We start from the raw sequence: 14,516 nt of genomic DNA, 5'->3' as shown, positions 1-14,516 counted from the left end.
TATACAATTTTCATAGTCATGAAAATACAGAAAAATCTTTAAATGAGAAGGTGTGTCCAAACTTTTGGTCTGTACTGTAGATTCCATCTTGAAGGGTCTGTAGATTAGAAAGTTGTTTAGGCCCTTCTAGTTGATTTAGGCCCTTCAAGCCGTCCGGCTTCTTTATCAGAAACAGGGGCGAATAGAATCCTTTGCCCTGCTCGCTTATTAGTCTCTCTCAGAACCTTCTTTTCCACTACGTTTACTATCTCTTGCTCCAGGGCTGTTAGCTCTCTCGGCCTCCTGGGAGACGAAATCCTGAAGGTCTGCAGGAGAATGGATCTGAATTCCAGTCTCAGTCCTGTCTTTATAATCCCTAATATCCAGGCACTGGATGTAATTTTTTCCCAGGTAGGCAGGAAGTGGGACAGTCTTCCTCCTACCTGGGGAGGCCCATCACTTAGGGTTTTTTCTGTTCTCAGAGGAAGGGCCTCCGAACATGAAGCCTCCACTCCTTGTCCTTCTATCTGCCCTGGTCTCTGGAAAATTTACCTATTCTATACTTCCTTTTACGAAAGGAAGTCTTGTACTGAGGCATCAACACACTGGAAAACCCGTGTTTCTTATCTGCGGCTTTATCCAGTAGGTCATCTAGAGCTTTGCCAAAAAGAAACTCCCCTTCACACGGGATTGAACACAGTTTCATCTTAGACTGTACATCACCTGACCAGCTCTTGAGCCACAGAGCTCTGCGAGCTGCGTTGGATAAATTCGCTGATCTGGCGGCCAGCCTTACTGAATCTGCCGACGCGTCCGCGAGGAAGGCAGCCGCCCCCTGCATTAGCGGAAGACTGGCCAGGATTTTTTCCCTTGGAATGTCCCCTTTAATCTTGTCTTCTAGCTGCTGCAACCAGACCATCATTGACCTGGCTGTGCAAGTGGCTGCGACTGCCCGTTTCAATGCTCCCGCTGGTCACTCCCAGGTTTGTTTTAATAAGGTTTCCGCTTTTTTATCAAGAGGATCCTTGAAAGCTCCTAAATCCTCAAACGGCAGGGCGGATTTTTTTTTTAGAGAATTTTGATACTGTCACGTCAATTTTTAGGGTTTTATCTCACCTGGTTGATTCTTCTTCCTCAAACGGGTATCTTCTCTTTGAAGGTGATGGTAACTGCCCTCTCCTATCAGGTCTTTTCCATTCCCTGTCGATGAACGATCCTCTCTTTGACGGGGAATGTGCGCCTCTTCTTCTGATCCAGACCCCCAAACATAATGTCCTGAACAGTCCTAGAGGTCTTGGTATCGGCTATGCCCATAGTTGTTCTGATGGCTTTAATCAGCTTATCTGTGTTTTGCGCTGGAAAACATGGCCTACCTCCTGTATCGCTATCTGAGGAAGATGATGATGAGGATAACGAGTAGGTAGGAGAGGAAATAGACTTCCCCTTGCCCTGGAATACTACAGATTCCTCTGAGTCTGATGTATGACGTTTCAGCTTCCTACTCTTTTTACGTGTAGCCAACGTCTTTAGGGAGTCCCTAACCTCCGTCTGGATTAAAGATTTTAAATCCATAGCAAAATTAGGTGTTTCCTCTGATATGGTTTCTTGGATACAACTCGAGCAAAGCTTTTTAGTATAAGTGCTGGGAAAATTAACACCGCACAGCTCACACTACTTGTTATTCCTCTTGGCACTACACTTTTGGGGTTTTTCCTAGTACAAAAAATATGGTGAACTTTCATGTAGATCACTCACTACTCTGCCGTTCAGGGTACCGGAGATTGAGGCTGGATAAATTCATATGATTGCTCCTGGCTGGAGGTTGTGGACTCGCGACCTGCCCTGCTCCTCTGGCTGGTCTTGCTGCCGCTTGTCTGACTGCCACTGCTGCGGCCTTGATGATGGAGCTGCTGTTGCTGCTGAGGCTGCTTTGGTGGCTTCTGCTGCTGCTGCTCTGGAGATCGCACCCTACTAAAGCTGGAAGCATATTGCCGGAAGCTGCCAGATACAGCCTTGTTCTCCTCTGGTTCAGTCCTCTGTGCTCAGCTCCCGGCTTGTGTATTTGTTTCTGTTGGGACCCCGACCCGTTTACTGACTACTCTTGTGTCTTCTGATTTTGTATTTTCTCTGCTCTCCTGGTTCTGACCCGGCTACCTGACTATTCTTCTTCCCATCTCACACCATAGAACAGCAGGTAACACCGTGGCCCAAGCCTAGGGGTCTCTGTATAACGCCAGATCCATGTAGAAGGGTTAAAGAATAATGAGCAAAGCAATCCCTGGGATCTGGAAAACAGGGTAGATAGCGCCAAACCTGTTTGTGGTGGCCATCTTTTGAGCTGCCAAGTGACCACGATACATTGTGTCTGCAAACTAATCCACCAAGATCAGCATTCAAACAGCTAAATGCCGCTCCTTCCCTTCTTAACCTGCCTTGTGCCCAGACAATAGTGTACAACCGTATATAGGGTACTGTCAGATTAAAGAGAAGTTGGAAAATAATTTGTATAGTCCATTCATTTCCTATTATCCTTTGTGAAGAATTCCAAAATTATTCCCGCATAAAGTGACACACATCAGATTTGAAAAAATGGGGCCTGATTAGGAACACAAAAGTGGCTGTGGGAAGGGGTTAAATCAGAGTATGTTGAGCACCAATTACTGTAGTCAAAAACTGACTATAGACAAGAACACATCTACTGAAATGATCAAACTCAACAGTCTTCATCAAAAAATGACTAATGGAGTTTGGCCAGAAAGACTGGACCTGGTCTTGTAGGGACCATATGAGCACATTCAGCAGCACAGAAGGGAGAGAAGGTAGATTCATCCAATAAGATATCAAGGTTCTAGGAAGCCAACAGCATCATTACCCTCCGCTTTCTCTTACAGGCCCATCATAATATTTTTCTTTAAGTGATTTTCGAACTTGTCAGCACATTCTACGTACGCTGTCATTTGGCTTTGTAGTTTACAGATCTGGGCAAGTAACGGTCAGCGTCTCCTAATCCCAGGGGGTAGGTGAATTCTCCAGGTTGTAAATTCTATAGAAAAGGTCTTTCACAATTACACAAAGTAATTTGAACATTTTCGCACGGAGGAGAATGTTGTGGTCTAGCGGCAAAATGGTGATCACCCGATTGTGATACGGCCGGACTACACCACCGATAAAGCAGCCACAGCCGGTGACTGAGAAGAATCTGTGACTTCTCTGCCTTTAGTGGTTACTACTCACCTGGGTAGTCATATGTAGGAATCTCCTCTTTACACCACTCATCAACCCTCACATATGTCTCTGTAGTATTAATATGGGTCAGATCTTCACCCTGAAACAAATATTGTAAAAGTCACAGACAGATGGAGAGGTCACATCTATGATCAGCTCTAATCCTGCCATCTCCACCGTTCTCATTACACAAGTATAAAACATATAATACTGGTGGATAAAACAAGACTGAGCACCAGGGCTGTGGAGTCGGTAAGCCAAAACTCCGACTCCTCAATTTCCATGACACCGACTCCAAGACTCCCTCATACATGGTCCATTATTAAAGTGATAAATTTACTGTAGCACAGATTCATCTCAGCTAAAAGTCTAGACCCTTAGATCAGGAATACGACAGACATTTATAGGACATTTCATAACTTTCCCAAATTCTTATGAAAAAATATTCCCCACAAACTGCATTGAACTACTGTACCCAATTTATTATATATTTTAGGAATCGGTCCATTTGATACCACTCCGAATCCACCAAAATGGGCTCCGACTCCGACACCACAGCCCTGCTGAGCACAAGACCTTCACAGCCGTCTACACATCATAGAGAAGATCTCATGATATCTTCTCTCTATCTACCTGATGATCCTGAGGAACATTGGGATCTTCTTGGTTACAGTCCTGTGGAAGAAGAGGACGGTGACATCTCTCTGGCGTTGTCCTCTTACTGGATAGAACTGGAGAAAACACATACAGGGACTGAATTCATTCTTTACATACAGATAATTATAGGCCGTGTGTATTTAGTCCTGTCTATTACCTGGTGATGTGAGAGGCTGAGGAACCTCCATCATGACATCTTTGTACAGATCTTTGTGTCCCTCTAAATACTCCCACTCCTCCATGGAGAAATAGATAGCGACATCCTGACACCTTATAGGAACCTGACACATACAATGATAATGTCATCCCCCCGATCCCTTCATAGCTTTACTGTATAATGTCCCAGCATTCCCAGCAGTGTCACCTCTCCAGTCAGCAGCTCAATCATCTTGTAGATGAGTTCTAGGATCTTCTGGTCATTGATGTCCTCATGTAGCAAGGGTTGAGGTGGAGGTCCTGTGATTGGGCTCAGGGGTCTTTCCCATCCCTCAGACACAGGGGCCTGACAGCGCCCACTAGAGGTCCTCTTCACTACTGTGTAATCCTGGTTATGGAGAGAGACATTAATAAATCTCACTACAGACATTTCCAGAGTCCTCACCTCTCCAGTTTTGTCCATCTGTTATTCCCATAGATAATAATGATGTAATGTGACGCCATCAGAATCTCTCACCTCTCCAGTAAGACGAAAGAGGATCTCTAGGGTAAGGTGTAATATTTTCTCTGCCATCTTGACCTTGTCCATATCCAGTTTTGATGGGTAAATCAGGAAAACTCTCTTATATAGAAGATTGTCACTGAGCGGATCGAATATTGTAGAGACCTGAATGAGAAGAAGATAAGTAGATATAACATCATAAAAATCCTGTGTAATAATACAATTACTGGAGATAATTAGAGAAAAATATGAGGAGATTTATAATTTTATACTATTTAGTTTTTTTCTTTATATCTGCTAATAAAACCTATATATTTTAGGCCACAGACAACAAGCAGTTTCTTCCTCGGAGTCTGCAGCTGAATACGTTTCTCATAGACTCATCTTCAATAACGCTAGTTGTCGTCTCATTTACGGACACTACAATCGGCATTAGCAATACTGCAGGAGATATTCATTACACGTGACATGAGAAATAACTACTTCATGATGAGGACGACATTTTCATCTTCTTATACAGCTCCAGAAACATATTTGGCCAGAGTCCATCACTGACTACATCTCCACCCGTCTATATGTTTCCCGTCTTCCCCGGACTGTAATCTTCTATCTCGTTAGATCTTATGTCTGATTCACACACAGAAGTTTGATGCTTTTATGAAACCTTTTTTGTTTACACAAATATTGTGGGCAGAAATTATTAGATATCAAAGTTTCCAGGTAAAGTGATTTATGGGGTTTATTTCTGGCCTTAGGCGTTCCTATATTACAAGAAAAACACCAGAAAAAAAGCAGAAATTAAAATGTTTCAAAAGAAAATTGGCACCAACAATTCTTATAAAAAGAAAAAAACATGCAAAAATCATAAGACACATTTTGTTATTTTCTAACACATTAAACATTTGTTTTAATATAATTAATTCCTTTGAGCACCAGAACATAGATGTACACCGCAGGGATGGCACAGGTGCGGCTGCAACATAAACCCTGGCAGTTTACCAAATTGCTGCTGTCAAAAGCAAACATGGCATCTCAGAAGGTGTGACAGAGTTTGGCTGAATGCCCCTCCTCCCCCAAGTACTCAATAGTATGGGGCTGCCTAGTTACTATGATACTTAAATGCCTAATAATGGTGTCTGGGCCTGCAATGTACGAAAGTCTATTAGGCTGGGCCAGAGGCAGCGTCAAATGAGTTACATTTTAAAGCCCCCATACACATTAGACTAAAGTTGCATGGAAGTAATGAATTCGGGGTTGGCTAACTATATAATGACAGATGATGTCAGGGCAGAGAAGGATCTGGCATCCTGAATTTTAGAGGCTAATTGTTTGCTTTTCCTGTAGATACTCCCCTGCTAGAGGAGTCTGGAGGTGACCCTCATACAGACCACAAGAAAGCTGGAATATTTGTGTGTATGGTGGAGTCGGGAGAGATAGTCATCTGCCAAATGACTGTTCAGCCAACACTTATCTCGTGTATGGGGCTGTTACGTACACTACTCAAAAATATAAAGGGAACACTTAAACAACACAATGTAACTCTAAGTCAATCACACTTCTGTGAAATCTATCTGTCCAGTTATGAAGCCACACTGATTGTGAATCAATTTCTCCTGCTGTTGTGTAAATGGAACAGACAACTGGTAGAAATGAGAGTCAATTAGCAAGACACCCCCTATAAAGGAGTGGTTCTGCAGAACATTTCTCTGTTCTCATCCTTTTTGGCTGTTTTGGTCACTTTTGCATTTTATCATTGCTCTCACCCCTAGACGTACATTAGCATGAGGCAGTGTCTACAACCCAAGGAAGTAGCTCATGTAGTGCAGCTCATCCAGGATGGCACATCAATGAGAGCTGTGGCAAGAAGGGTAACTGTGTGTCAGCACAGTGTCCAAAGCATGGAGCATATACTGTACCAGGAGACAGGTCAGTACACCAGGAGATGTGGAGGGGGCCTTAGGAGGGCAACAACCCAGCATCAGGACCGCTACCTCCTCCTTTGTGCAAGGAGGAACAGGAGGAGCATGCCAGAGCCCTGCAAAATGACGTCCAACAGGCCACTAACATTTATTTGTCAGCTCAAACTGTCAGAAACAGATTCCATGAGGGTGGTATGAAGGCTTGAAGTCCACAAGTGGGTGTTGTGCTTATAGTACAACATGGTAAAGGGTCATTGGCATTTGGCAGAGAACACCAAGATTGGCAGATTACACATTGACGGCCTGTGTTCTTCACGGATGAGAGCAGGTTCACACTGCACACATGTGACAGACGTGACAGAGTCTGGAGATGCTGTGGAGAACGTTCTCCAGAATGACCGGTTGGCAGTGGGTCAATAATGGTGTGGGGAGGCATTTCCTTGTAGGGCCGCACAGCTTTCCATGTGCTCGCCAGAGGTAGCCTGACTGCCATTAGTTACCGAGATGAGATCCTCAGACCCCTTGTGAGACCATATGCTGGTGCAGTTGGCCCTGGATTCCTCCTAATGCAGGACAATGCCAGACCTCATGTGGCTGGAGTGTGTCAGCAGTTCCTGCATGATGAAGGCATTGATGCTTTGGAATGGCCTGTCCATTCCCCAGACCTGAATCCAATCGAGCACATCTGAGACATCATGTCTTGTTCCATCCACCAATGCCACATTGCATCACAGACTTTAATTTGGTGGAGTCATATTTCCCGACTCTGAAGACCGTATGCTGCCACTGCACTTGGCAGGCCCAGTCCAGATGGTATGGAGATAAATGAAGGAGACCAAAGTCCAAAAATAAACTTTACTTTACTTAACAAGAACTTGATGACAAGTATATATATCAGATAACAGGCACAACACTTTATGAATGTTTCTCCTGCATTATGCAGAGTCAAGAACTTTATGGTTACATGTGGCGTTACATAACTTTTGTTAAAAGCTACAACAGTATAGCAAGCCATTATGGGAAGGTCCATCATCCCTGTAAGGACCATACAGGTTGAGATGTGTCGTTACAGCCCTTGTTCGTCTAAGATAAGGAATCCTTCCTTAATTCCCTTTACTCACAGTGGCATGTAAAGGTTGAAACATCCATGGTCAAAATTACAAAACGGAAAATGGGCCGATGCAAAAGTTTGGACACCCTGATTGGTTAGTACCTAGTAGCACCATCTTTTGCAAGTATCACAGCTTGTAAACGTTTTTTGTAGCCAGACAAGAGTTTTTAAATTCTTGTTTGAGGGATTTTCATCCATTCTTCCTTGGAAAATTCTTCCAGTTCTGTGAGATTCCTGGGTCGTCTTGCATGCACTGCTATTTTGACGTCTAGCCACAGATTTTCAATGATGTTCAGATCAGAGGACTGTGAGGGCCATTGTAAAACCTTCATCTTGTGCCTTTGTGGTTGTCTATTGTGGATTTTGAAGTGTGTTTAGAATCCATTATCCATTTGAAGAAGCCATCCTCTTTTCAACATCAGCTTTTTTTACAGATGGTGTTATTGCATTAAGAATTTGTTGAAACTTCATTGAATCCATTCTTCTCTCTACCCATGAAATAATCCCATGCCATTGGCTGCAACACAACCCTAAAGCATGATTGATCAACCTCCAGGCTTAATGGTTGGCAAGGCATTCTTTTCTTGAAATTCTGTGCTCTTTTTTCTCCACACATACCTTTGATCATTGTGGCCAAAGAGTTTTATTTTAACCTCATCAGTACACAGAACATGTTTCCAAAATGCATCAGGCTTATTTAGATGTTCTTTTGCATACGTCTGACACAGAATTTTATGGTGAGGACTCAGGAGAGGTTTTCTTCTGATGACTCTTTCATGAAGGCCATATTTGAGCAGGTGTCTCTGAACAGTTGAAAAATGTGCAACAACTAAAGAATCTTCTATATCTTTCTGAAGGTCTTTTGCAGGGGGGGTTTCTGATTTGCCTCTCCAGCAATCCTACGAGCAGCTCTCACTGAAATTTAGCTTGGTCTTCCTTGCTGTTGCTGTTAACTGCCATTTCTTAACCACATTTCGAACTGAAGAAAGAGTGTAAAGATAAGTGTCCTAAAATATGTATGCACATATACATACATTATATATATATATATATATATATATATATATATATATATATATATATATATATATATATATATATATATATATATATATAAAGTACAGACCAAAAGTCTGGACACACCTTCTCATTTAAAGATTTTTCTGTATTTTCATGACTATGAAAATTGTACATTCACACTGAAGGCATCAAAACTATGAATTAACACATGTGGAATTATATACTTAACAAAAAAGTGTGAAACAACTGAAAATATGTCTTATATTCTAGGTTCTTCAAAGTAGCCACCTTTTGCTTTGATGACTGCTTTGCACGCTCTTGGCATTCTCTTGAGGTAGTCACCGGAAATGGTCTTCCAACAATCTTGAAGGAGTTCCCAGAGATGCTTAGCATTTGTTGGCCCTTTTACCTTCACTCGGCGGTCCAGCTTACCCCAAACCATCTCGATTGGGTTCAGGTCTGGTGACTGTGGAGGCCAGGTCATCTGGCGTAGCACCCCATCACTCCGCCTCTTGGTCAAATAGCCCTTACACAGCCTGGAGGTGTGTTTGGGGTCATTGTCCTGTTGAAAAATAAATGATGGTCCAACTAAACGCAAACCGGATGGAAGAGCAAGCCACTGCAAGATGCTGTGGTAGCCATGCTGGTTCAGTATGCCTTCAATTTTGAATAAATCTCCAACAGTGTCACCAGCAAAGCACCCCCACACCATCACACCCCCTCCTCCATGCCTCACGGTGGGAACCAGGCATGTAGAGTCCATCCATTCACCTTTTCTGCATCGCACAAAGACACGGTGGTTGGAACCAAAGATCTCAAATTTGAACTCATCAAACCAAAGCACAGATTTCCACTGGTCTAATGTCCATTCCTTGTGTTCTTTAGCCCAAACAAGTCTCTTCTGCTTGTTGCCTGTCCTTAGCAGTAGTTTCTTAGCAGCTATTTTACCATGAAGGCCTGCTGCACAAAGTCTCCTCTTAACAGTTGTTGAAGAGGTGTGTCTGCTGCTAGAACTCTGTGTGGCATTGACCTGGTCTCTAATCTGAGCTGCTGTTAACCTGCGATTTCTGAGGCTGGTGACTCGGATAAACTTATCCTCAGAAGCAGAGGTGACTCTTGGTCTTCCTTTCCTGGGGCGGTCCTCATGTGAGCCAGTTTCTTTGTAGCGCTTGATGGTTTTTGCAACTGCACTTGGGGACACTTTCAAAGTTGGCCCAATTTTTCGCACTGACTGACCTTCATTTCTTAAAGTAATGATAGCCACTCGTTTTTTTTTACTTAGCTGCTTTTTTCTTGCCATAATACAAATTCTAACTGTCTATTCAGTAGGACTATCAGCTGTGTATCCACCAGACTTCTGCACAACACAACTGATGGTCCCAACCCCATTTATAAGGCAAGAAATCCCACTTATTAAACCTGACAGTGGACACCTGTGAAGTGAAAACCATTTCCGGTGACTACCTCTTGAAGCTCATCAAGAGAATGCCAAGAATGTGCAAAGCAGTCATGAAAGCAAAAGGTGGCTACTTTGAAGAACCTAGAATATAAGACATATTTTCAGTTGTTTCACACTATTTTGTTAAGTATATAATTCCACATGTGTTAATTCATAGTTTTGATGCCTTCAGTGTGAATGTACAATTTTCATAGTGATGAAAATACAGAAAAATATTTAAATGAGGTGTGTCCAACTTTTGGTCTGTACTGTATGTTTTTTCATACTACCATGTATGCGAATTCATATATATACACAGGTGCATCTCACTAGAATATCATCAAAAAGCCATTTATTTCAGTTCTTCAATAAAAAAAGGAAACTCATATTATATAGAGTCATTACAAACAGGGTGATCTATTTCAATTGTTTAGTTCTGTTAATGTTGATGATTATGGCTTAAAGCCAATGAAAACACAAAAAAGTCATTATCTCAGAAAATTAGAATAATTAACAAAAAAACATCTGCAAAGGCTTCCTAAGCATTTAAAAAGGTCCCTTAGTCTGTTTCAGTAGGCTCCACAATCATGGGGAAAACTTCTGACTTGACAGATGTCCAGAAGGCAGTCATTGACACACCCCACAAGGAGGGTAAGCCACAAAAGGCCATTGCTAAAGAAGCTGGCTGTTCACAGAGTGCTGTATCCAAGCATATTAATAGAAAGTTGAGTGGAAGGAAAAAGTGTGGTAGAAAAAGGTGCACAAGCAACCGGGATAACCGCAACCTTGAAAGGATTGTTGAGAAAAGGCCATTCAAAAATGTGGGGGAGATTCCCAAGGAGTGGATTGCTGCTGGAGTCATTGCTTCAAGAGCCACCACACACAAACATATCCAGGACATGGGCTACAAGTGTCGCATTCCTTGTGTCAAGCCACTCATAACCAATAGACAACGCCAGAAGCGTCTTACCTGGGCCAAGGAGAAAAAGACCTGGACTTTTGCTCAGTGGTCCAAGGTGTTGGAATCAAGGTCCCAGAGTCTGGAGGAAGAATGGAGAGGTCACAATCCAAGCTGCTTGAGGTCTAGTGTGAAGTTTCCACAATCAGTGATGGTTTGGGGAGCCATGTCATCTGCTGGCGAAGGTCCACTGTGTTTTATCAAGACCAAAGTCAGCGCAGCCGTCTACCAGGAAATTTTAGAGCAGTTCAAGCTTCCCTCTACTGACAAGCTTTTTGGAGATCGAAATTTCATTCTCCAGCAGGATTTGGCAACTGTCCACACTGCCAAAAGTACCAATACCTGGTTAACAAACAACAGTATCACTGTGCTTGATTGGCCAGCAAACTCTTCTGACCTTAACCCTATAGAGAATCTGTGGGGTATTGTCAAGAAGAAGACGAGAGACCCCAGACGCAACAATGCAGATGAGCTGAAGGCTGCTATCAAAGCCACCTGGGCTTCCATAACACCTCAGCAATGTCACAGTTGATCGCCTCCATGCCACGAAGCATTGATGCAGTATTGATGCAAAAGGAGCCCCGACCAAGTATTGAGTGCATTTACTGAACATACATTTCAGTAGGCCAACATTTCAGATTTTAAAATAATTTTCAAGCTGGTGTTATAAAGTATTCTAATTTACTGAGATAATGACTTGTGTGTTTTCATTGGCTGTAAGCCATAATCATCAACCTTAACTGAAATAAACTCTTAAAATAGATCACTCTGTTTGTAATGACTCTATATAATATATGAGTTTCACTTTTTTGTATTGAAGAACTGAAATAAATTAACTTTTTGATGATATTCTAATTTAGTGAGAAGTACCTGTATATGCATGTGTATATACACTGCGTGCCGAATTATTAGGCAAGTTGTATTTTAGAGGATTATTTTTATTATTGATCAACAACTATGTTCTCAATCAACCCAAAAGACTCATAAATATCCAAGCTTAATATTTTTGGAAGTTGGAGTGTTTTTTTTTTAGATTTGGCTATCTTAGGAGGATATCTGTTTGTGCAAGTAACTATTACGGTGCAGAATTATTAGGAAACAATAAAAACCAAATATAATCACACCTCACTTGTTTATTTTCACCAGGAAAACCAATATCGGTGCACAAAATTTAGAAATAAACATTTCTGACATGCAAAAACAAAAAAATTAGTGATCAATATAGCCACCTTTCTTTATGATGACACTCAACAGCCTTCCATCCATAGATTCTGTCAGTTGCTTGATCTGTTTTCGATCAACATTGCGTGCAGCAGCCACCACAGCCTCCCAGACACTGTTCCGAGAGGTGTACTGTTTTCCCTCCCTGTAGATCTCACATTTTATGATGGACCACAGGTTCTCTAAGGGGTTCAGATCAGGTGAACAAGGGGGCCATGTCATTATTTTTTCTTCTTTTAGACCTTTACTGGCCAGCCACGCCGTGGAGTGGTTGGATGCATGTGATGGAGCATTGTCCTGCATGAAAATCATGTTTTTCTTGAACGATACCGACTTCTTCCTGTACCACTGCTTGAAGAAGTTGTCTTCCAGAAAATGGCAGTAGGTCTGGGAGTTGAGCTTCACTCCATCCTCAACCCGAAAAGGTCCCACAAGTTAATCTTTGATGATACCAGCCCATACCAGTACCCCACCTCCACCTTGCTGGCATCTGAGTCGGAGTGGAGCTCTTTGCCCTTTACTGATCCAGCCAATGGCCCATCCATCTGGCCCATCAAGAGTCACTCTCATTTCATCAGTCCATAAAACCTTTGAAAGATCAGTCAAGATATTTCTTTGCCCATTCTTGACATTTTATTTTATGTTTCTTGTTCAAAAGTGGTAATTTTTCAGCCTTCCTTACCGTGGCCATGTCCCTGAGTATCGTACACCTTGTGCTTTTTGATACTCCAGTAACGCTGCAGCTCTGAAATATGGCAAAACTGGTGGCAAATGGCATCTTGGCAGCTTCACGCTTGATTTTCCTCAATTCATGGGCAGTTATTTTGCGCCTTTTTTGGCCAACACGCTTCTTGCGACCCTGTTGGCTATTTGCCATGAAACGCTTGATTGTTCGGTGATCACGCTTCAAAAGTTTGGAAATTTCAAGACTGCTGCATCCCTCTGCAAGACATCTCACAATTTTGGACTTTTCAGAGCTTGTCAAATCTCTCTTCTGACCCATTTTGCCAAAGGAAACAAAGTTGCCTAATAATTAAGCACACCTTATATAGGGTGTTGATGTCATTAGTCAACACCCCTCCTCATTGCAGAGATGCACATCACCAGATTTACTTAATTGGTAGTTGGCTCTCAAGCCTATGCAGCTTGGAGTAGGACAACATGTATAAAAAATATCATGTGATCAAAATACTCATTTGCCTAATAATTCGGCACACAGTGTATTGCCTTATGTGCCTATGTCCCCATGTGTCCCCACACTTATATATGCCCACATGCACATAAATATAATTGTGCCTCCACACATATATAGTTGGCCCCCTTATAATAATTCCCCCACTTTTCAGATATGCCCAGGACAAGAAAAGTCTGGGCATGTCAAAAGAAGATGGACAGATGTCCATCTATTGCCTGTGACTATAGGCTGACATGGTTAATTACCATGTCAGTAGAGAGTCACACTGCTAGGATAAAAGGATCAAAGAGATCCTTGTCCTGGCAATAGCCGCTGCCTGCAGGCGTCCAGACGCCAGCACTGATATAATCATATCAGTGTGGGCGTCCCGCACTTCAAAGCGCCCTGCCGCCGGGTGCGCAAAGGTGCATACAGGGATGCCTGTGCATGCAGTGTCATCATAACGCCATGCTGGCACTCGCGTCCTGCATGCTTGGCAGGAGGACGGCGGAGGTCGTGGCAAAACGGCAGTGCTTGCACGCTCTACTCTTCTACTTCCCTGCCTGCCTCCACCTGACCTGCCGCTGTTCCCCTCCTCTCTAGCTCCACGTGTCATCCTTTGCCCGCAGTCCCTTCATCTCCTCTGCTCTCCAGCCTCAGCCCTGCTCCCGTCCTGCACTGTACTCCGCAGCAGCCCCTTCATCCATGGCCGCCTCCTCCTCTCTGTGTCATCCTCTGCCTGCAGTCCCTTCATCTCCTCTGCTCTCCAGCCTCAGCCCTGCTCCCGTCCTGCACTGTACTCCGCAGCAGCCCCTTCATCCATGGCCTCCTCCTCCTCTCTGTGTCATCCTCTGCCCGCAGTCCCTTCATCTCCTCTGCTCTCCAGTCTCAGCCCTGCTCCCATCCTGCACTGTACTCCGCAGCAGCCCCTTCATCCATGGCCCCCTCCTCCTCTCTGTGTCATCCTCTGCCCGCAGTCCCTTCATCTCCTCTGCTCTCCAGCCTCAGCCCTGCTCCCGTCCTGCACTGTACTCCGCAGCAGCCCCTTCATCCATGGCCTCCTCCTCCTCTCTGTGTCATCCTCTGCCCGCAGTCCCTTCATCTCCTCTGCTCTCCAGCCTCAGCCCTGCTCCCGTCCTGCACTGTACTCCGCAGC

General features: G+C 43.5%; 1 protein-coding gene across 1 annotated transcript in view; it reads right to left on the bottom strand.

The window, feature by feature from the left end:
- The window catches only part of LOC141215261 (uncharacterized), a 42,155-nt gene that overhangs the window by 9,546 nt on the left and 18,093 nt on the right, over positions 1–14,516 (bottom strand). Inside the window, exons 2-6 of the mRNA XM_073665584.1 lie at positions 4,598–4,684; positions 4,226–4,405; positions 4,019–4,142; positions 3,838–3,935; positions 3,214–3,304 (exon numbers count right to left, since the gene is read on the bottom strand). Coding sequence (XP_073521685.1) covers positions 3,214–3,304; positions 3,838–3,935; positions 4,019–4,142; positions 4,226–4,405; positions 4,598–4,684 — 580 coding nt within the window. The remainder of the gene's footprint in view (positions 1–3,213; positions 3,305–3,837; positions 3,936–4,018; positions 4,143–4,225; positions 4,406–4,597; positions 4,685–14,516) is intronic.

Source organism: Phyllobates terribilis, unplaced genomic scaffold, assembly GCF_046119375.1.
Source record: "Phyllobates terribilis strain yellow unplaced genomic scaffold, ASM4611937v1 Scaffold_235__1_contigs__length_3068650, whole genome shotgun sequence".
Taxonomy (NCBI): domain Eukaryota; kingdom Metazoa; phylum Chordata; class Amphibia; order Anura; family Dendrobatidae; genus Phyllobates; species Phyllobates terribilis.
The sequence above is the reverse complement of the archived record's forward strand: the minus strand, read 5'-3'. Positions and strand labels throughout refer to the sequence as shown.